The sequence below is a fragment of the Athene cunicularia genome, assembly GCF_003259725.1.
Source record: "Athene cunicularia isolate RWA chromosome Z unlocalized genomic scaffold, athCun1 chrZ_part3, whole genome shotgun sequence".
Lineage (NCBI taxonomy): Eukaryota > Metazoa > Chordata > Aves > Strigiformes > Strigidae > Athene > Athene cunicularia.
The window spans coordinates 7,694,929-7,716,664 of record NW_020799144.1 but is presented as its reverse complement, the minus strand read 5'-3'; the positions used below and the strand labels follow the sequence as shown (position 1 = coordinate 7,716,664).

Sequence of the window (21,736 nt, the reverse complement as noted above, 5' to 3'; positions counted from 1 at the left end):
AGACTTAACAACTTTTATGGCTTCATCAGTTCGAGTAAATTCTTAACCTTATCCAAAGGCTTTGTATTTACTGGGAAATAAAAGGAGGTGTAGAAAGGCAGCACTGGTAAATCCTGTGCTGTCAGAGTCTCACAGGAAGTCGAATGACCCTTGCTTAAGAAACACAAACCACAAAATGTGGGTGTGATATTTATTGGTATGTGCTTTGCATTCTCCTGTGAGGACTGACTGCATTTTGCATCACTACTGTAAATCCTGCCAGCCTTTCCCAAGATTTCAACACTAACTCTTCTGAAAATGATCTGCTGGAGAGAAACACTGTGAGGGTTAGTATTTTGACTTCTGACAGAGTCCTGGAAAGCTCTCCCCTGATGTTAATGATTTCTGGTAAGAGGGAAGGAGGATGGATGGGCTTTCAGACGCAGTGGGCATTCAATAGCATGTACCGTCCAGTGTCAGTAGACCCCTGCTTGGATGGGACAGTCATACCTCTTTTGGATATCTGTTTGTTCACTTTTTCTCCCTGAAGGCCATTCAACAATTGCATTAACTTTCTGACCATGGTATGGGAATGTTTATATTAATTTCCTGACAACAGCAGCTCTATAATCTCTCATTTAAAATCAGCTAGAGGAGGGAAGCTGTTTCAGTAGTATTGTCTTTTTTATTAAAAAGAAACGGGAGGAAGGCACAAAATGAAAGAGGAAAAAGAAAGCTATCTTTTGCAGAGCAGGTTATATTTGTATGGGTGCTGGGTCACAAAACTTCGTATTATGTCTTTTAACTGTTTACCTGTATGAATATTTCTTAATGCAAAAGATGTAAAAGCAGCTTTTAATGTGTTGTTCACAGTTAATTAGCTATCCTAACTATGGCTCATATAGTATTTTTGGCTAGCAATTTCTGAGCTATTCAAGAGCACACAGTTCATTTGCTAGGAAAATCAAAGATCAGAGGACTTCTTTCTACAAAGCTTGTTTAATATTCTATATTAGGCCAAAACATTTTTTGTCATTAGTATTTTCTTTGGGATCTTCTGGGTTTCAGGTGTTTTAGCAGACAGTTCACTATTAAGTATTCAAAATCGTATCTTAGTACTTAGGTTGATGCGTTCTGTATCTACATATTCTCATTTACCTTCAGAATTACATCCTGTGCTATAGACTTTTAGGTGATGAGCAAGGCATACAACCTTTAACAAAAAAAGCAAGATGTTAAGAGGCTACAAGATGAAGATGCATGTGGATAGGCTTGTTTCCATTCCACGGCAGTTGTTTGCACATCTGGCCATAGGAAGGTTTAAAGGATGTGTGGAATAGCTGTTTCTCACCAAAATCTGCATTTCTACGCTTGGCCATGCTGAAGTAACTCAGTGTTACTTCAGCAGAAAGCACTGCAACTATTTTGTGTTTGTAATATAAATCCTCCTGTAATCCATGTTAGAGTCATGGGTCTAGAGGGTCATAGAGTCATCAGCCCAGATACTGAGAATCCGGATTTGTCATTTGCTCTTCTTGTGGTTGTTATAAAAACATACTAATTGGTGAAATACTAGCCATGGTACCTGGGTTTGTTCTGGCTTAAATCACTTCCAGCTGCTGAAGAAATAACCAAAGTCATTTGTTGCTTCCAAAATTGACTTTAGAAGTGTCAGAGCAAGAGGTCAAAATACAGAGAGGTGAAGTAGAGTTGCTTCCATGACTGGTCATTGAGGAGAGCCATCTCAGTAAGCTGAGCAGAAGCCAGGGTTTTATGTCCTGTGCAGTCAAGGTTATGTAGACATTGTTAAAGCCACTGCTAAGTGATATATGTAGTGTATAATTTCGATAATTTTAAACAGATAAGCACTTTTACATACTTTGAATTGGTGCCATGTCTGTGTTACTTGTGTATGTGCAGCAAATACGGGTGTAGTAACAAACTTCTCAGCTAAGCTGGAGCTCAAGTGTGTGTTTGTTGTTTGCCAAGTACTTGGTGAAATCAGCAGTTCATTACTTGCCTAGGTTTATTCATGGCTGTCTGTCACTTCACTGTCAAGAAGACAAAATATTTATGAGGAGACACATTTTCTCAGAGAATGTTTTTAACAGAATCGCTGCATGTGTGAGAGTGCTTCTGCTGGTATTTGTGCTGCAGTAGGACTTGCAGAACTGCGTTATGGACTATTTTCAGTACTCTGAGCTGATGGGGGAACAGTGCTGTGCACGAGCACCTCAGTTCTCTGCTAGAAGTAGCTGTGGAGACAAGTCTTGCACAGTTCTTCCTGCATCCCTGTAATTTATTTGGGTGGGATCGCAGCAGAACAGGTACTGGAGATAAGATACTGAGGATCACTGAGTCAGATTTGATTCCATATAAGTCTGAAATTACTTATTCTTTTTCCTTTACTGAAGCTAAAAAAGCACCAGGATAAGCTAGTTACTTGATCTGTGTGGCTGGATTTGCATTGGTGATGGTTTGTGATACAAGCAACGCCACAAAAGATAAGCAAATGTGGCCATGGTGTGCATACAGCATCCCACCATTTTCTGCACAGCAGAAGGGTACAGGAGTACCATTTCAGTCCATCACTGAAATAACATAAATGTAGAAAACAGCAGAGCTTTACTCTCTTACGAATTTAATGTCTTGGAGGCTAGGCCTTGATCTCTGACTGCAAAAACTGACAATCCTTTAAGAAAAACAACCAAAAGCAAGGCTGCAGCATATCATATTTCCAGTGTTGCAAAGAGCTTCCCTGAGTGTATTTTGGAGAAAACCTTTCAGTCTCATTTAGGGTGGTAGCGTTATTTACCATAGGTTTTATCATGAGAGTGTTTATTCAGCAAAATCATGCTGATTGCTAAATAGAGGTCAGGATGCTGGAGACAGGTAAGGGGAATCCCTTATGAGAGAGGGAAAAAGTATTTCTTTTGACCCAGGCTAAAAGATAATAGCAAAAATAAAAAATGCAAAGCTACAGATGGTCTCTTATAGCTGCTTCTGGACTTGTGATGCAGAGTCAAATGCCAGCAGTGGAAATACAAACAAACTCAAAATTTGAAGGGGAGGGAGCAACTCTGCCGTGACGTGCTGTCCACCATGGGCTCCTCTGAGTGGGAGGTTCAAAGGTTATCATCCTATTTATGCTAATTGCGTTTGAGCTAAGCTCTTCCCAAGAAAAAGCCTCTTATTGAATTAGTTATTCAGTTCCTCGGGGTGCAAGTGGAATGGCTATAACGCTCTTAAAGTCTGCTCGGGAGGCCCTTGAAGAGTACAACTAAAGGATTTCTCTGAATTTAAGCATCCCTCAGATGAAAAGCAACCAGGAGACCTGAGAGACTTGGCGTGCCTTTTGCTATTTAGTCTGTCTACAGAGGGGGCCAAACATGTTCAGGTACACAGCACCCTGGCAGGTCCTCTGCTTGTCCATGGAGCAGGGGCTGAGGGTAAGAACAATTTATTTTCATAATATTGTTAAACAAGCATAATTTGAAATCTTAAGACAATGCTGTAAAGGGGAGGCAACGTCAGAGCTACCTACAATGAAAATGAGTGATGTGTAATATTTATTCCTTCATTGTGTATTTCCATGCTGGTGTTACTTGTGGGAACAAGTTGGAAGAAGTTGTGTGAAAACATGTTGTGTGTCTGTATTTATATTCAGGCAGCACACATGTCACTGTGTACTTCTGTATGTATGAAAATATTGTTAAGAATTGTCATTTGCATAGGGGAAATTAATTCCTCTTTTATCCCTAGGCTTTTGAAAGGTTTATAGGCACAAATTAATTAATTAAACCTCATAGCAGTCTTAGGAGATGCATGTTAAGGTAGGATTGCAGCCTGGATAAATTATTTTATTCAAGGTCATACAGCAAGTCAGCAGCAAATAGGAGAATGAAATCCAGATCTTCTGAGTCCATCTAGTTGCTTAAAACCTTTTAGTTGTCTTCTAAATTGGATTTTCTTCAAGACTGTTAGCCTTGAGGACTTACGAAAGTACAACAATTAACTGTAGCAGAGTAGAACAACTAATGGGCAAGACTGACGTCGGAAAAGTGTACATTTAAATCAGCTTGGCCTGTCATTATTTGTACACTTATTCTCACAGTACATTGCAGTATTATTTTCCATGATAGCAGTCTACTAGTCTCTGATGGCATTTAATATGAAAGAGTTACTTTGCAATTCAAAAATACCTATTACGTTTCATCAACTCTCCTGATTTTATCACAACTCTTGAAATATTTGGCATGGTTTTTCTTTCCAAAAATGCCAAATGCCAGAAATACTCTATAATTTTTCAAAATAGGTTTCTAGCCTCAAAAGTTTCAAAGAAATACTGGAACATATGGCTTCTAAATACTACCCCCTGATTTTCCTCTTTCTGCCCCCCAATGTCCCTTGCAAGAGGCAAATTATAATGTTGTTTGTGTAATTTTTTATTTACACTTGTGTCCCACTAGCTTTTATGATCTTTGAAGACTGATCTTTTTTATCAGTCTCTCTCAAAAGCACATACTTGGAAACATACTGGTCACGGTTTGCATACACAACTATTTTTCTGTACAAGGATAGGTTGCTCTTGTTGCTAAATCCATTTTGACTATTCCCTTTCTAATCCTTTTATTTTAAGGCATCCAAACTATACAGATTCTGTAGATCACTTATCAGTCATTATGTAATCTTCTTTGGGATCGAAGTGAGATTTTGTGCCGTCAAAGCGGTTGACACCAGGACTTCCAAAGTGCTGGTATTTGTGCAGAGTCTCCCCCTGGAATGGGCTCTCTGGGATGTTTGTGTGATCTCCTTCAGTAGGGGGTTTAGTTTTTTAACTATGCCTTACTATATTCTAAAAGCTTACTTCTGGATAAACATAAATCTGCAATATATGTGGTGCTGGATTTCACAGTTAGCAAGTCTCTAAACAGTGTTTTTGCAGAAGCTTCTCTCTTCTTTATTTCCCATGGTGTCTTAATCAAGCATTAAGAAAAAAAGTATTTGGGAAGTCTGTGAAGAGCTTTTTTTGTCCTGGTTCTATTTTAACATAGGCAGCTCTACAGTCATAAGTTACAGCGTATCTGAGACACCCAGTACATTACCAGAAGCTGTAGATGAAAAGAAAATTTGGCCGTGTGTCCAGTGGATCCTTGAAGACATGGCATTCTTCATTGAATTGTATGCAGTGCAGAGCTGTTAAAGTACTAGAGCAATGATAATAAATTTTGGATGTTTGGATCCAAATGCATTAAAGTGTCAGAAAGCAGAATGCCAGAATTGGCTGCAGTTCAGACTCTGTGCTTCAATTCAGGTTATTTCCGAAGCCAAAAATTAAATAGGGTGCCTGGGGTATGCTCACATCAAATGAAATCAAGTGCCCACTTTGTGTCGGAAAGGTTGAAAGATTAAATACCTTTACTGTCCTTACAGTACAATCTTGTGGTTATGATAGTAGCTCAAACAGGAATATGTGTATCTGTGTTCTAATTTAAATCCATGGCAACTTCTGTGAAGTAAGTGGTGCCTTCAGCTTTCTGTCTTTGACTGCTTACTCAAAACCAGGCAGAGACAGCTTCCCCCTAACAAGTGATACTGCAGCCCCATATGGATGAAGTCATGCCTGCTGTGGCTATGCCAGGCTATGAAGTCCTAAGATGTAGAAGCTGTCCATAGGCCCTGCTTTACAGTTCTGCCTTGTACATGTTGAAAACAAACAATACAGTTTAATATAAATATTTGTTTCTGTAAGTCATTTGCATTTCTCTATTACAAGGATAAATTTTACATCAACTTGCCTGTGCAGTGTTGTACATTAATGTTTATTAAATCCTATTAATTAGACAGCTGATGAGAGTACACAACTGACCTTTCTGGAGGAACGCTGCAGTATTTCATCTCCCCTCTTAGGTAAGCCTATGGTCCAGCCAAAATCAACATTAAGCATTTCATACTTGGAAGACTGTCCAGCTCACCTTTGACTTGCATGAAAGCAGTGGTCAACATTCAGGCTTACAGCCTGCTCCTGCTAAAGTCAGCAGCAAAACTCTCCTTGGTTTGAAGTGGTGAGGTTCAGGTGTATGAAGATAATGTGACCATAGTTTGAAGGTACTATTTATAGTGACACCAGAAGTGGAGAAGTTTAGTTGAAGCATTATTACTAGGGGCTTTGGAGTTACCACAGATATGATTAGTGGAAAGGCAGGGCCACCTCTAGTCTCTTGGTACCTAGCAAAACTGTTCTAAGACTAATTAGGGGCACATTCAGGCAGTGCTGTTTTACTCGTAATTTGATTTAATGAATGCTGCTCATTTAAAAAGCTGTAATTTGTGCTCAGCCCTTAGGAAGTAAGGAGGAACTGCAGGAACATAAATTCCCTAAAGCAGAGGCACAGGCTTTCCAGGTGTGTGACTAAAGGATGTCAGAAGCTTTACTAGAAACAAATAAAGACTGTAAATCATTAGAGTTCTGCAGTTGCTCTGTCAGCTTTGGCATTCTGAATTTTACTGAACTGTTGAGTACCAACTGTTTGCACGAGATCGTTTTGAATTTAAGATCAGATAAAACTGAAAGGATCTTACTGGTAAAGGTGGATGTGATCCTTTAATTTTGCTGGGGGGATTTTGCTTGACTGGGTGGTGTTTTTTCTCTTTATACATACATCTGTTTGTTCTAGCATATCTGGCTTTTAGTACTTTATCAGGTGATGTGGTAAAGGCAAGATTTGAAAGAAATATTCAAGTTATGATTACACACAGATAATCTGTTTCTAGCTGATGTTTCCCAGATTCAATCTACCACCTACTAACTCCAGCACAGAAAGCAAGTAAATTTTCATAAATAACCATTATGTCTTCAGTGATTTAGATGAATTAACTCATGGCTTGTTCTCTTCAGGGTACAAAGCTGTTACCATTTCCTTGCATTTTTCAGGAAGGAGGCTCTTGAGAGTGGTACCTAACATAACTCTCCAGCCCTCATAAGAACCTGTGTTCCCAGGCAAATAAATAGCCCTGCATAGTGGAAAATTATCATCTCTGTTTTACAACTGAAGTGGTGTTTTCAGACCCATAATTTGTCTTAGTAACAAGTAAATACAAAAACATCCTAGGAGGAACCGATTTATGCTTAACAATATGCAGTAGCAGAAGATGGCTCTTTGACTGCATAGATTTGGATCAGGTACTGCCAGTTCTCTTCTCAGCATACAGGGTCCTAGCCAAGCACTTCAGTGACCAACAAAGCAAACAAAAGAAAGAGCAATGAACACCCAGCATGGCTGGATAGTACTTGATTGCACATAAGTGGTTCTGTCCTCTCTGTACTGCCAGGTTTTTAGTTCTGTTCTGAATGGTGGAATAGTGAGCATTTATCTGAAATACTCAGTTCATGCAATTAAAGAAGCATAGAAGAATTTCACCTTGCTTTAAAAATAATTAAAAGTTTCTAGCTTTTTCTGGTTGCAGAGAAAAGGTTGCAAAAAAGTCAGGCTGACCTCTGAGAGCTTAAGAAGCATGAGGAAGAGGAAAAGGACTATATAGGTACATTTTTGTGCCTTTAAATGGCATTTCTTGGCTTTCTGGGACTTCAGTAATGACGTCTGAGCAAATGGAATTAGTTTTATTGGAGTGGGATTAGGGAGGTTTAGTACCATCAAGTGCCAGCAATACTTGTTTGTGCACATTATTATATAGACAGACTATATAGAAGCACTCACAGCCCTTTGTTTTTCATATGACCAATGAGCAAACAATTACATTTTTAATAGATTGAAGAGGAGGCTTGTGAAAATGGGAATTGAATGGTTGTCCTTTAAGGATTTGGGGGTGAAGTTTCCAGGCTGCATGTTCAGCAGAAGACATTTTCGTTTTTCTGTTGAAAACTACAAATGTTATTTGTTAATTCAATTTTTCTAAATAAATAAATTTTTTAAAAAATTCTTAACTACTGTCTTCATGTACATTCTTGGAACTCAGAATTCACAAGAATTAGCATGTTAAAATAAGATTTTTAATGGTGTTGGAAAGCAGAAATACAAGCAAGCATACTTTAAATGAAAGATAACTGAGTGGAAGAGGTAAGGTCCCATACTGAAGTCTTGTGATACTCATCTGGCTGCCCCTGAGCAGCTCAGCAATTTCAAACCAAATGCAAATGAGTAAAACATATTAATTTGAATTAATAAATCTGGGACCCCAATATCTAATTACAGAAGCATCTTCTAACAACAAGAGGGCCTGACTCTTTGTATAGTTCCTTACTTTCTAGGCTGTAATAATACCCCCTGTTAATTTTCAGCAACATAATTTTAACTGGGTGCTTCAAAATAAACCTGTACTTCTGTCAAGGCCTTAGCTTTTCTAATTATTTTCTTCACTGTAAAATATATCTGCATTGATACTGAGCATCACTGTTGGCCGAATGAGAAATATTGTCCTCGATATTCTGGCCTTGATCTGCTTGGAGATTTCTGGGTAATTTTTGAATGCAACTTCAGAGGAAATCGAGGAATAGTCTAGGCACCAAAGCATGAATTTTTGCCTATACGACTAAAAATCAGGAAACCAGAAGCCTAGAAATGGGAGCTCCAGATTCACAGAACTTAATGCAAACATCAAAAAATTGCTTAACATGTTGCAGAGTATCATGCATTCATCTTGGTTGAGCTCAGCCTGATTTAGGATTTAAATCTTAACACCTTGCACATAGGAATCCCAATCATTTGTCTTGTGGGGCAGAAAGGAAATAATGGTGTCAGCAGACCCTAGAAACAATGGAAGAATGGAAGAACCTGAACCAAAGGGAGGATAAAATGAGGGATAAACAGACCTATCCATCCAGAACCAGAAGGTGTAGAAAGGTCTTACGAAATAGAGGTCCCAGTGCCCTCAGTGTAAAGAGACTGGAGAAGCAGAAGAAAAGCAGTGGTCAAGAGGGGAAAGAAGGAGTGATGGTTATCAGCAGGTTCCCTGACCAGTAACCAGAAGCTGACCAGCAGAAGTGTCTTAATCTGTTTTGAGCTGACCACCATGTTCACTGTCCTTGTTCAGTGAAAAACACTTTCAGGGCCCTTTCTCAAGACAGTTATAACTATGTATTTAAGCATGATGTTGTGTACCTTCACTGCTATTTTTCTGGCAGTAATAAGAACCAGATTCTGGTGATATGTTCATATTCTGGGCTCATTTTAGTATAAATTCTAAATAATTAAAACTTGGCTTCAGTTCCCATTAGAGGATTTTTACTCATTTTGTGTGAGGAAAGCGTACTTGGATTTAAGGAGGAAAAGTACAGCTTTTGCTGAAGTAAATTTTTTATCATAATTCCCGGAAGAAGACTTGTCCAAGCCATGGCAATCATCGGACAAAAAAGTTCTTGAGCAAAGTCACAATAAATACATCGTTAATCATAACCCACCCACATCTAGGCTCCATATCACCAAACACTTCACTGGAGGAAGGAACAGTAATGTTGGTATTCATGACTCATTATATGCATGGGTTATAAGGTTTAAACATGTGATCACAGTATGACTGGCATTGTGACATAGACCACTGGATTTCCCTAAATTGACTTCTGTTTGGATTAGAGCTTATCTTTTAGAAAAACATCCACTTTTGATTCCACATGTCCTGTCATCACAGTCTGTATTAAATTGTTCCCTTCATTAATTATGGTCACTGCTAACAGCTTCCTGTTGAAGACATGCGTTATTTTACTCTTGGTCTCCCTGAACACTCCCCAGCACAGACAGAAATGTCTTGTGCTCCCTTCTCTGAGGAGTTGGCTTTGTCTGAAGATTGTTGTGTGGTTGGTTTTTTTTTCCTTGCATAACCTGTGGACTTGGGAGAACTTCTGATTTATGGCTTTAATTAGAATCTAACCATCTAAAAAACCTTCTTAGTGTCTTCCTTCAAGTCTCACCCTTGTTGTGATGCCAATACACACATCTGCGGCTGGGAATAGTAATGTTGATGGTGTCTGCATGGCCTTTGCTTTTCATCCATACTACTTTCACTTTATTGTCACTTGATACTGCACCCTGCCTTCGTATTTCCACCTCTTTGCTTAGCTCTGGTTGGAGACTGTGACCAGATTGTTATTGCTGTGTTAAAACTAGGATAGTGTCTAATACACTGAGGTCCACATCTGGGCTGTGCCTAGAGCTTCTGAGCATTTATCAGATTTCCTGATGAAATGATCAAGGTGAGGTTCTTGGTTACAGTTCTGTTTGAGGTTTTGGCATGGTTTGGGGCTATATTTACATTACCTTTTACGCTACAAAATTGAAACCTCTGCTGACATCAATACTTGCATCTTCATCCTTTGGATGAAGATAAGGACTGCTGGCAGTCACACGCATCCCTCGCTGCAGGACAGACAGGTTTAGGGGTGAACCCAGCAGCCACATGGACCCCAGTCTGTGTTACTAGCCCAAAATGGTACTTCTGCCAAGCCCAGGAACAATATTTCTGTGTATGAGCCAGAGTGGTGGTGGTATGCAACATGCAGGTGTGAGTCTGGGTGAGCTTGACTTTGAAGATGTACCCTTAATTACGCTGCAGGTTTTGGCAGTGCTTCTGTAATAGCTGCCTGTCGCATCACCTTACAAAGGTATGATGTTTTCTTTGTCCTTTTTGAGACGACACTAATTGGTAAGAAGAGATGTCAGTGCTAACGCACCAATAAGCACATTAGTCATGTTGTTACTTAGTCATTGCTGAGATGTTCACAGTTCCCCAGTTGAAGACGTATATTACCTTTGGGTAGATTCTGCTTAACTGACTTATTTTGAAGCTCTGTCTAGATGTGCTTATGGAAGATCTCAGTTGGCATAATATGCAGTATTTCTTTATGCAGATTCCAAAGTTGGAAGGTGTAGCCAAGCAAGATGGTGCCCACTGAGCAGAGTACCAGGGTGCTATGAAAACCATTTCTGGGTGAAAGAAAAACATGCTCTTTCCATGCCCTGACAGAACAACCCAGAGGTGCCACCTAGGTTAAGTTGAATTATCTCTCTACAACCTAGGTACTTCCCCTTGTAGTTGGCAATGTGAATAAAGATTGTCCTTGGTTCAGAGAAATGTCAGCCCTTCGACAGTTGTGTGTCTTAAATTCAGCCATCAGCAAACTTTTGAAGTGGTCTGGGTAACTTTCCTGTTGAGGTTGTGATGAAAATTAGGTAACACTGTACACCTTTCCTTTAAGAATCTGAGATTTTCAACAGTTGATCACATCGGTCCCCTGGCATATATTTTATTTTTCCTTTTGACGGAACCGTGACAAATCCCAAAACTTGCAAAGTTGAATACCTGAAATTCAGCATTTAAAATCTGAATGTATACACATCAGTAATGTATAGATCTATCAGCCATAGAAGGCACTTTTTAAGATGTCAGGATCTGAGTCTGGGAGTTTAATCACCAGGGTTCCAGCATTTTTGTTTTAGGGGCCTGGTCTCCAGTGTTTGTGGTTCCAGAAAACAATGATCTCTGCGTTCAGTACATCTGGAACTGGTCCAGCTCTCTGCTGTTGTCCATGTGCAAGCAGCCACTCACCATTCCAGAAGAGAGGCTGTTTCCCACGTTCATCCCACTTGCAAACAGTGAAACAACTTGATTTTCTTCAAGTGGCTTTTTTTTCAGTGAGTGACTTTTTAATGGTACATTTGTAACCTTGTCTTCACAGAACTTAAGAAAGTTCATGATGGTTTTGGTGCTATGACTACCACTTTAATTTTATTTGCCTTTTAATACTGGACCTACTAAGAAGATTTTTTTTTTTCATCTGTGATGTATAAATTTGTTATTTATAGGTAAATCCAATTATTTATTTAATGGTTCTCAAAAATATAAGAAATGGTAGTTCATATATTTGCCAGCAACTGACCGCTACTTTCACCCATGAAAAACATCCATTCTAATTAATTGATTGATGGGTATTCAGCTTTCTGAATGGAAAACCAGACCTGTTAGCTTAGCTTTATCTTACATGTAGTAGATAGACAAATCAGTGCTTGTTGAGCCACCCTGTAATTTCATTAGTCTGTAAACTTCTGGTGGCCTGGTTTCCTCTCATTAAACTGAATGCAAAGAGTTGGAGGCATGCTTGGATACTTGCACTAGTAGATTAGAGATTTCCTTTTTTGGAGGTCTGCTTTACTGGCTTATTTTTTCATTAAAAATGAGACATGGATTTGGTCTGGTGTTATTTTTTGTTCTGCCAGAAAACTGTAATGCATTAAGTCCTGCATGTAAAAAATGTTCGTTTGTTCTAAGCTTATTTATAGCTCACAGATCTCACATGATGAGGACTGCCAGCTTTAAGTCATCATGAAGAATATAAATTTAGTTCTGAGATTAGCTATTGTTTTTATTTTTCTAGTTATGATAACTAATTTCAGTCCCTGCCTTATTTTGAACATGTCGATTTTGATAAATGATATTCAGCTCATAGAGTACACACAACTCTGCTGTCTGTCATTTAGTGAGTTGCAAAGCACATAAAAAGAAAAATAAAGTGCATTTTTGTCCTACTTATGCAAGTTCTTTCTGAGCGAGCAAGTTAACCTGTCAGTCAGAAAGGGAAACCACCAAAACTAACATCAACTGGGGGGAAGGAAAAAAGTGCTGCCTTGGTTTTGTTGTATAAAAATCAACTTGAGACTTTTTCCAGCATCCCGAGTTTCTAAGCTCCTGCATCAAAACCAGAGAAGCCACCTAGGGGCAATGAAGTCAGACAGGTTCTTAAGCATGTTTTGGGAGCCTATGGCAAGGGGAAGCAGTTTTGGGCAAGGGGGAGGAGGTTTGAAATAGGATGCTACAGGCATGCTTGCCTGCTTCAGCAGGCCACTGCCCCAGGCCCAGCCTCTCCCCCTGGCCCTGAGGCTCCCTGCTCCTAAGAAAGTAAACAGCTAAGGTTTGTCCCAGATCTGCTGTATGACCAAAGAATCCTGTTCAGACAAGAGCTAGGCAAACACCAGAGAGTTTGTACTCCGAACCTCAGGCTTTCAGCCTAAAATTGGTTAAAGTTCCAGTACTTTTACAGTATCTGTTAATAATGCAAATCCTGGTTTTAACGCTTTTCTGCAGTGAAACCCCTGTTTACTAACTAGTCAGTCAAAAAAGTAGCAATGAGAAATAAAAGTGAAATTAATATTTGGTCTGAAGTTGTGACCTAGAAAGGCCAGAGACTCCATGGAGTCCTCCACAGTTATGCTATTGCTCTTTTCCATTAGCATCTGTTCAGCTACAGAAGAAGGATCAATATGAAACCCGAAAAAGGATTGATGCCAAGCATGGGCATTTAGTTTTCCTCTGGTGGACAGAGGACAGCCGTCATGAGAAATTTCTCATAAGCCTCACACTGCATTTTACTGACAACCATCCTTGACGTCCATATGGTTGTCTTTGTGCAGGAGGGTGGGAGGAGGCTTCAAAATGGGCAGATTTTGTCTTTGAGTTTTACACTACAGTAATAATCTAAGAACAGAGTTATGAGTCATGTAGTTTCCCCCTTTGATGGCTATCTTTCACTTTGTGGGGCTCCACACGTAATTCACAGGATGGCAACCCAGGTCTTCCTACCTGAGTTTGAAGCTACTCTGCCTCTGCCCCTGCTACATTTTTGTGTGAAATTTTGGCCCAGTTTACCCTACTGCAGAAAAGTACTTCCTGCACTGGAGGGAGATGAAGTGCTGGCACAGAGCCATTCACCAGCAGCTCCCAGCTAAAAAGGAGTAGAGCCTTTACAGCATCTCAGGTGCAGTCTCGTACCTAAGGCATTAATGTCTAGGCATCTGATTCACAAGTTTAGTTCCTTGTCATGAGTCAGACATTTGACACATTGCTTACACTTGTTATTTTTTCAAGCATTCCCCAGTTTCAGGTTGTCCCAGTTCGGGGCTGCCTTATTGGAGAGCATCGGGGGATTAACCTCCACACTCATGGTAAAATGTAGGGAGGAGGGTGGTCTCCTACAAAAGGAAGACATTTTTAAAATACTGGTTTAGGTAATTTTGTAAAATGGAGATAATTTGCTGGCATGTTGTGAGGCATCTGGGTACTTACAGTGTGCTTTGAGGTCTTTGTATGGTGGGACTAGAGATACACAAGATGGTATTCTGTCCATCGTCCCCTGTAACAGCAAAAGAAATACAGGTAGCCTTTATGGGTTTCTTCTTATGCCTACGCTTTCCAAACTGCAGCCTTTAATACATGAAATTGTAGTGCCATCCCATGTTTCTCCAGCTGTCTCTGTAGAGCTTGTTACATTAATTATACAGGAGTACAGGTTAGGAAGACACCGCAAGCTGGGTGGCCTTTCCCAGACCTAGAATTTGCCATGAGATAGCATATATTGGCATATGCATAGAACCATGAGATGAAGCTCAGCATAAAGACACCCGCTGGCCCCACAGTGAGTTACCACAGTGGGGGCTGCTTCCTCTCTGTTTCCCTCTAGCTATATAGAGGAAGGGACAAGCTCCTTTGCTGTGACTCCTGAGTGTATTGCTGCTGGAGAGAGCTTTTCACCACCCTAAAGACAGCTGTAGGCAGTGGACACAGTCTAGTACAATATTTGCAATTGCTTTCCAAAACCCTGCATCCTTGTCATTGTTAGATTCTTAATTTGCTCATCAACTGGCTTGAGCCCCAGAAATCATTATGGGTTGATTTCATTGTTGCTATTGTTGTAATATGAGGAGTGAATTAAAAACAAAGGTCTCAGTGCTGATGTTTGCCTAGAGCGTGAGACATCACAGTGGTTTGACTGATATATTACCCCAGATTGTAGCTGAACACTTGAAAATGCCAAGTAGGGGACTGCTGGACAGTTGATGAGCTGTGTTTCAGTGTTACATTCGGAGTGGAATATGTACACAGAACCTCAGCAGAGGTCAGGATGAACAGGCTCAACCCACTGGGATCTCACAAGATGCTACACAGAAGGAATATGGCCTGATGCACTTAGTGTGACCTCTTTCACTGAGATGTGAGCAGGTGGTAGAGGGAGGAAACCAGAGGAGGAAGAAGGGCAGCTGACACTGGAGAGAAAGCTTGAGGAAAACTAAAGACCGATATGAGAAAGAGAAAACATTCAGAAAAGAGAAATTGTGGAGAAGTGTTTATGTGGGTAATCATCACTGCCAGTTCTGCAGTCCCCAAGAGGCACCAGCTCCTGTTTTTTTCTCAGGAGTGATAGAGCAGAAAAGGTATCTGCCAGACTTCTCCCGTGGAGCCACTGTGATGCACACAGCTGCCTGAAAGTTCATTTAAGTGACAGAATTGGTGGGAGGTCTTATGTCATGAGCTGTTGTCTCAGGTTCTGGCACACAGTTGTCAAGTCTTCTGTCAGTGGTGAACATCTTCATTAATAAATGTAGCTTGAAGATGCAGCTTATAGCAGGGCACCCAGCACTCGTGCCCCGCAGAGATGTGGCAGACACCTGGAGAGTAGACTTCAGCAGGTAGGGAGCCACCGTATGTCTTGTATGCTCCTTCTAGCAACGTGGACTGCTGCAACTGCATTTGCTAGATCTTGCAAATGGAGATAATAAGGATTAGCAGTGTAGAGAGAACTTCAAAATGAACACTGTATGTTCACAATGTGTGTTCCAGTGTGTTTACAACCCCTGCAATGTCTTTTTGTCTTGTCAGAGAGATGTAGACAAGTCCTAGCTTAAAGGAAAATCAACCCTGTTTGAAAAAAAAAAAAAAAAAAAAAAAGGAAAGGGAGATAAACAGTTGCCCCAGATAGTTCTGATGTTAGTACATTGTTTCAACCAACAGCACAGTATTTGTATAGTAAGATTTGAGGTCTGTTAATATCTAACAGTTTATAATTTTTGTATCCAGGGCCTAATGCATGCTATGTTAAATCTCTAGTGGAAAGAAATTGACAAATGTGGCAACACAGTCCAACAGGGTATCAGCAAGTCTTGTAAGTTGTGTAAACTCTGCATTTCTCACAAGAGTACGGATTTACAGAGAGCTCTTCACCATCAGCCCTTAAATTAGGAGAAATAAATTTGCAAGAGAATAAATTCAAAAAAATTAAAATATCATCAAGAAATCATGTTGTCATGTTTTACATAATAAAAAATTGGATCACCCATGTATTCTAGGAATTAATTTGCACACAAAGAAATGATAAACTGTAGCCTTCTCTTTAGCAAGATATTGGTATTATATATCTTTCACTTAAATTGATTTTTCCTTAAAAGTGTACATGACTTTCATAGTCTCAGATACACTTGAGGATTAAATATGTGCAAACCTGTGTGTGCATGTGTTGACTTTCAGAGTACCTTGCTTTTTCTTCTGATTATGTGAACTTTGAGTGTTTGCCCTGTCCTAGGAGAATTTGTGCTGCTTATAAATTTCTTGTCTTTGTGTGGTTTTCCTGCCCCAGTATGGAAAGGCTCCTTCAGCGTTCTCCTTCACCTCCCTCTCCAAAGGGAAAGGCAGTTCAGATATTTCCAACCCAGCATTTTTTTTAATAAGAAAATATTATTGCATCAGGAGGAGTATGCTTATAGTGGAACATGGTGCTTGTTTCAGTGCATTTACTGTTGGCAAGGTCACTCCTGTTTTCTCCTGTTCATCTCTATAGTTGAATCTTGTGTCTCAGAAGGCAGTGGAATTTCAGGGCAATCTTGCAGCCTCAGAATTCATTATGAACTAAGTTTTAACACTGAATTTATGTAGGGTGTTGTACTGCAATCATATATAACTTTTTGCACGCTGCCATCAATTCAGTGAAGTTCAGTTTTATAGCAGTGAGCATTATCAGAAATTTATAGTGACTAGGAAGATAAGCCAGTGCCTCAACACAAGCTTATTGATAAGACACTACTGGAAAATTTAAATAATTGTCTCTGATTATTTAAATTTTCTATTTAAATAGAAACATTAAAATGTCTCTAGAAAATCACTGCAACTAGGGAATGCATGTTCCTGTTTCTTTTGTAATTAAAGATACCTTAACATTTCCTGATATGCCCGTGCTCTTTCATTAAACAGCCCAGTGCTCATCTCTATGCCTGGAGCCTTGCTGGATGGCATCATCCTCTGTTAGCATTAGATGTATGTCTAAGATTTAAGCTGTGAGCAGCAGACATCTTACTTGTGTTTGCTTTTCCCACACCTTTCTGGAATCATAAGAAAGTGAAATTATTGATTTCTGAGAGGTTTTATTGAAATTAACTTAAGCTGGGTTTTTAGACCGGGGTAGCCTTTCTGCACCTCCTAAACTATGTACAGCTGTTTTTTGAGGAGAATGCAATTCTTTGGATCCTTAACTCTTGTGAAGTTTAGCCTCAGAGGTTGCTGCCTGTCACAGGAGAGACTTAACGTTAGTTGGGTGGTCAGCATCATCTTGCCAATGTGCAGGATTCCTTCTGAACACCCAGCTCTGCTGGTGATGAGTGATGGTGAGAGGCATAGGGCAAAGGCTTTTGGCATGGGAAGCCAGGGAAAAGGAGTCTAGATGGTCTTTTCCCTGACATAAAGTAATTTTATTGTTTATTAAAACAGATCTACCCTCCCCTATTAATAAAATGAATCCACTGTAATAGAACATAATTGAGTGTTTTGAAATTTGCCAGTATTAAGTGTAGAAGAAATGACAGCTGAGTAATTACAGTAAAAGAAGCATCAAATGCAACTTGAAATGCATACATCTTTTCCATGCATGACATTTTGTAGAGTTGATTCTTGTTTTGTAATAAGTTTCTGTTGATTAGTTGCCCTGTGCTTCTTACTGATCTCCCTTAGGTAGATGGCAGATAGCAGTGTGTGATTTCTTTTTGGACTGCTGGGATTTCTCTTTTCTAATTTTCTCTGTGTATGTTTAGTTAAAGTACCGTGTCTGTGCAATGCTACAGCAGCCCTGCATCTGCAACAACCCTACACATTCTCAGGTTATGCTTAGAAGAACTTGTTGTGAGTCTGTTCTATTTAATGTACTCAACAGACAGTAATGAGAGGCTCTCCTGATAATACCTCACTTTCTTCTGAAACCCCAGGTAAACTGCAGGCAGCTTGAAAGATTTTCACTCCAGATCTCTAGCTTCCTCCAAATTCAGTAGGTTTTGTATAAATGTGGAAAAGGGCTAGAGTCCACCAAAGAAATCCTGACTCCCATAACCCAGAATGATCCTCTCTGTTTTGTCTGTGCAAGATATGTATTTCATCAAGATGGCACCAGAGTTAAAACACTCAGATTTAGGCTGAATTAATAGAAATTAACAGGCATATCTCCAACTTGTAAGACTGGGGGTTACCTAAACATTTTCTTCTGCTTTAAAACAAACATTTTTCTGTTAGCTTTTTAAAAATTCCCAAGGATCTTTGTTTCCAGCCACCTTATCTAAACAAATCAAAACAAACGCTCTGCACAGGTTCCTTGCTACCACAATAAATGGCTTGTATTAATTTGAGTTGTTGTGGAGTAGGGTTTTTTTGTCCTGTCTTTTATGTTTATCTAAGAAGCAGCCTCAGCATGTAGGATGACAGGTCATCTCAAGTGCTAACAATATTTAAAATCTGTCCAGAGGAAGCTTCTTCAAATCACTTTGCATTTACAGGGAGGCAAGATCTTGCACAGTACTGTTCCCATCAGGCAGCTGATAGGGGACTGCTCACTTACCCCTTTGGCGTCTGTGCATGCCTAACATATGGGAACATGAAGCAGCCAAAGATGGCTTGCAGCAGGGCAAAGTGTCTTCCTACTCTTACTGTGAATGCAGGTCAGGCCAGCTTGAGTTACCTCACCTTTAACACTAAGGAGAAGCTCATCTGCTTGCATAGCTTTCCAGTGAGGGATGCTGAAACGAGCTTTAGACTTTTCAACCTCAGAAGAGTGGAGGTGAAAAGTTTACTGTGAAGTGACTAGTACATGGCCACAGGAATCGCACTGGGTGGCAGTGGGCACATCTGCTGTCACAGGTTGTGGAGTGCAGCTTTCACCCACGTCAGTACCCACATCAAAAGCTTGTAGATAAACCAGCACTTTTGAGGGACTGAAAAAGCAAAGAAAAGGAGAGGGGGGAGAGGAATTATTTCCTCATATAAATGGCTTGCAATAAACAGAAGTAATTTGTCATTTCCTATTCCTTGTTTGATTGCTAGAGTAGATAAGGAGATGACCAGCCAAATACTAACTAAAATTGTATGCAGAAAACAAGTAAGTGGGATGCTGTATGACCTTTCTCATTGTTTTTCCAGCTATCATCTTTTTGTAAAATGTTGCACTGTCAGTTGATTGACATTTATGCCTCCAGCCCTTGTAATTTTGACAGGGTATTTTATGTTTTCTGTGCTGGAAGTAGTAACTATGCCACGTGCTGCTTTCTCTCTGAATGGAGATTGCCCCCGAGCCTCAGTTTTCAGAGCAGTCAAGTGTGAAGGCATCTTTTAAGAAGTATTACCTGTTCAGCATGGGGATTGAGAAGGATGAAGACCATTTTTAGCCTTGGAAATTAATTTCAATCCAAGTAGCATCAAGAGAGGGCCTCCAGGTATTCTTTGAGTTGTGCTGAACATACACTCTTGGTTTTCACCAGGGTTAAAGGTTTCTGAGGTGTGAGTCCTACTTAGATTACCCAATCCAGCTTCCAGCAGGAGTAGACATTCATGCGATTATGAGTACGCACCAGAGACATTTTCTTTCTGAAGATGTAGTCTTTCTCTACTATGAGAAGACACCGACCTATCAAGCAAGCAGTGACAGACCCTGGGACTGAGTCCCTTCCCCTGTGAAAGTGGGCAGCGGCTAGCAACCACACTGCATCTCCCCACTGCAAATCGCCCAGAAAATGCAAAGCACTAGTGAAATGTAAGAGCCCTCTGCTCCTTCATCAAGGTTTAATGTGACAATATCCTCTCGGAAATTTATTTCAGTGGCCATTCTTGGGTAATTCATGCTGAGCAGTTTACTCCTCTGCTGTGATGGCAGCAGACCAGACTTTGAAACGTGGGTGTCAGGTGGGGTGTTTGCTCTGGAAAGGTTTGAGATGTGAGCAAGCTGTCCATGCAGCCTATCCTCAGAAATTGGTTTTATTTCTGTCTCATCCCAGTTGGCTTTATAAGAAGAACAGCAGGTCTGGTTACAGCATCAGGGGAAATTAAACTGACAGAGCCAATTTGTTCTCATAAAATAAATAGAAATGGCCTTTGGGTTTCAAGTGTGTGATTTCCGCAAAAGGAAGAACAATTAAGATTGCTCACCTTATTAAATTCTTTGTAATTGCTGATTATCAAATAGCCAATTAAACATGAGAAAATATCCAAGAAACCTGTTTTTTTTTTAAAAGTATTTGTTGCAAGAAGGAATTCTGTCAGATTGGCTTCCCTTGGTACCGTGAGCCCTCTCTGGCAAAAATTGAAATTTGGCTTGTAAGCAGGTGTGACCTGACCAGCATCACAGGTGAATGGGCACCTGCACAGAAGACTGCCTCCCCTCTCCTGACCTGTCATCCTGCATTTCCTCATGCTATGTGGGGCCGTGAAGTCAGAAATATTTCACTTGGAGAAAAGGCTGAAGAATGGGGCAATTCACTTAAAAGCAAAAACCACAAACCAGCCAGTGACAGGGCTGGAATTAAAAGCTTTACCATATCTCCTGTATCTTTGTCATTTTACTCTGCTCCCTTGCACATTACATCCTCCAATGTTCACCACCCGTATTTATTTCTCTGCTGCCTTGATAGGATAGATTTGTAGAGGAGGTATTAAAAATGAGAAGGAGATCCTTAAAACATTTAACAAACTTTAGCAGTTGCATGCTCAAGCACCAGTTTTGCTTCTAGCATCTAACCTTGTGGGGCATTGTTCATTTTACAGTCCTAGACAGAGACATCTGTGGAGATAAAATAGTTTGAAGCTAACAAGCTGAAATGGTGACTCTGGTCCCATAAGACCTTCTTTTCTGTGCAGACAACTTTGCTGTGATACATAGGAGAGAGATAACTATATAATGAGATATGTGTCCTGAGAAGACTATTGGTACAGAAGGAGGTAAGGGAATACTTCTGGTATTTGTCTTTTCTTCTGTATTGCACATCTTGAATTTAGTGGTCATATAAGGATGCTAGTCCAATAGGCTCAGAAAGTCAGGCTGAGTGTTTATGCCCTGAACAGGAAAGGGATGCGCAAGAGGACGTTTTTGATTTATCTTAAACTTGCATACACCCTCCATAAGGAGGAGCAACCTTTTTTTTTTTTTTTTTCCTCCAAGCACATGTTTCAAGACTAGAATTAGCCCTTTGCAACAGGTTTGTAATGATGACCCTGTGTTTCAATTGGTGCTTCAACCCTGCAAATCTCAGATTCTCCCACCATTTTAAAAAACTTGTGGTCCCTGCTTTGTTTAACCATAACCACAAATTGCAACCAGAAGCTAAAATCTGAGAGAGCTTCTCCCAGAAATGCTCATAGCATAGACTGTGCCCCACATGCAGTGCCTCATCATGCATCTTGAAAGTTCACAGCAGAGGGCTGTTTTGATTTAAAAGTCTGAAGTCAGGAGGCTCTTGCAAAGAACATGGTGCCTCATACATCTTTCTCTTTGACTGGTTGAGCTTTTGCTTACACATCTCATCTGCCTCTACAGGTGGCCTCTTGGCATGGACAGAACAGTCTTGTGGCCAGTTAAGAGTCTTTCATATTGATAAGTTTAATTCAGCACTAAAACTGCATATGACCTGCCTTTCTGAGAGACATATTTGGCTACAGAGCTGGGAATCCTCAGATC

General features: G+C 40.1%; 1 protein-coding gene across 7 annotated transcripts in view; it reads left to right on the top strand.

Moving 5' to 3' along the window:
• LOC113490317 (A-kinase anchor protein 2-like) overlaps positions 1-21,736 on the top strand; it is a 266,283-nt gene that overhangs the window by 205,369 nt on the left and 39,178 nt on the right. Inside the window, exon 1 of one of the 7 annotated variants that reach the window (XM_026866698.1) lies at positions 3,200-3,428. The exons of the other annotated variants lie outside the window; for them this stretch is intronic. Within the exon in view, the coding sequence (XP_026722499.1) occupies positions 3,369-3,428 (60 nt within the window). The 5' untranslated portion in view covers positions 3,200-3,368. Of the gene's footprint in view, positions 1-3,199; positions 3,429-21,736 lie in introns of those variants that run through there. 7 annotated transcript variants of the gene reach the window in all.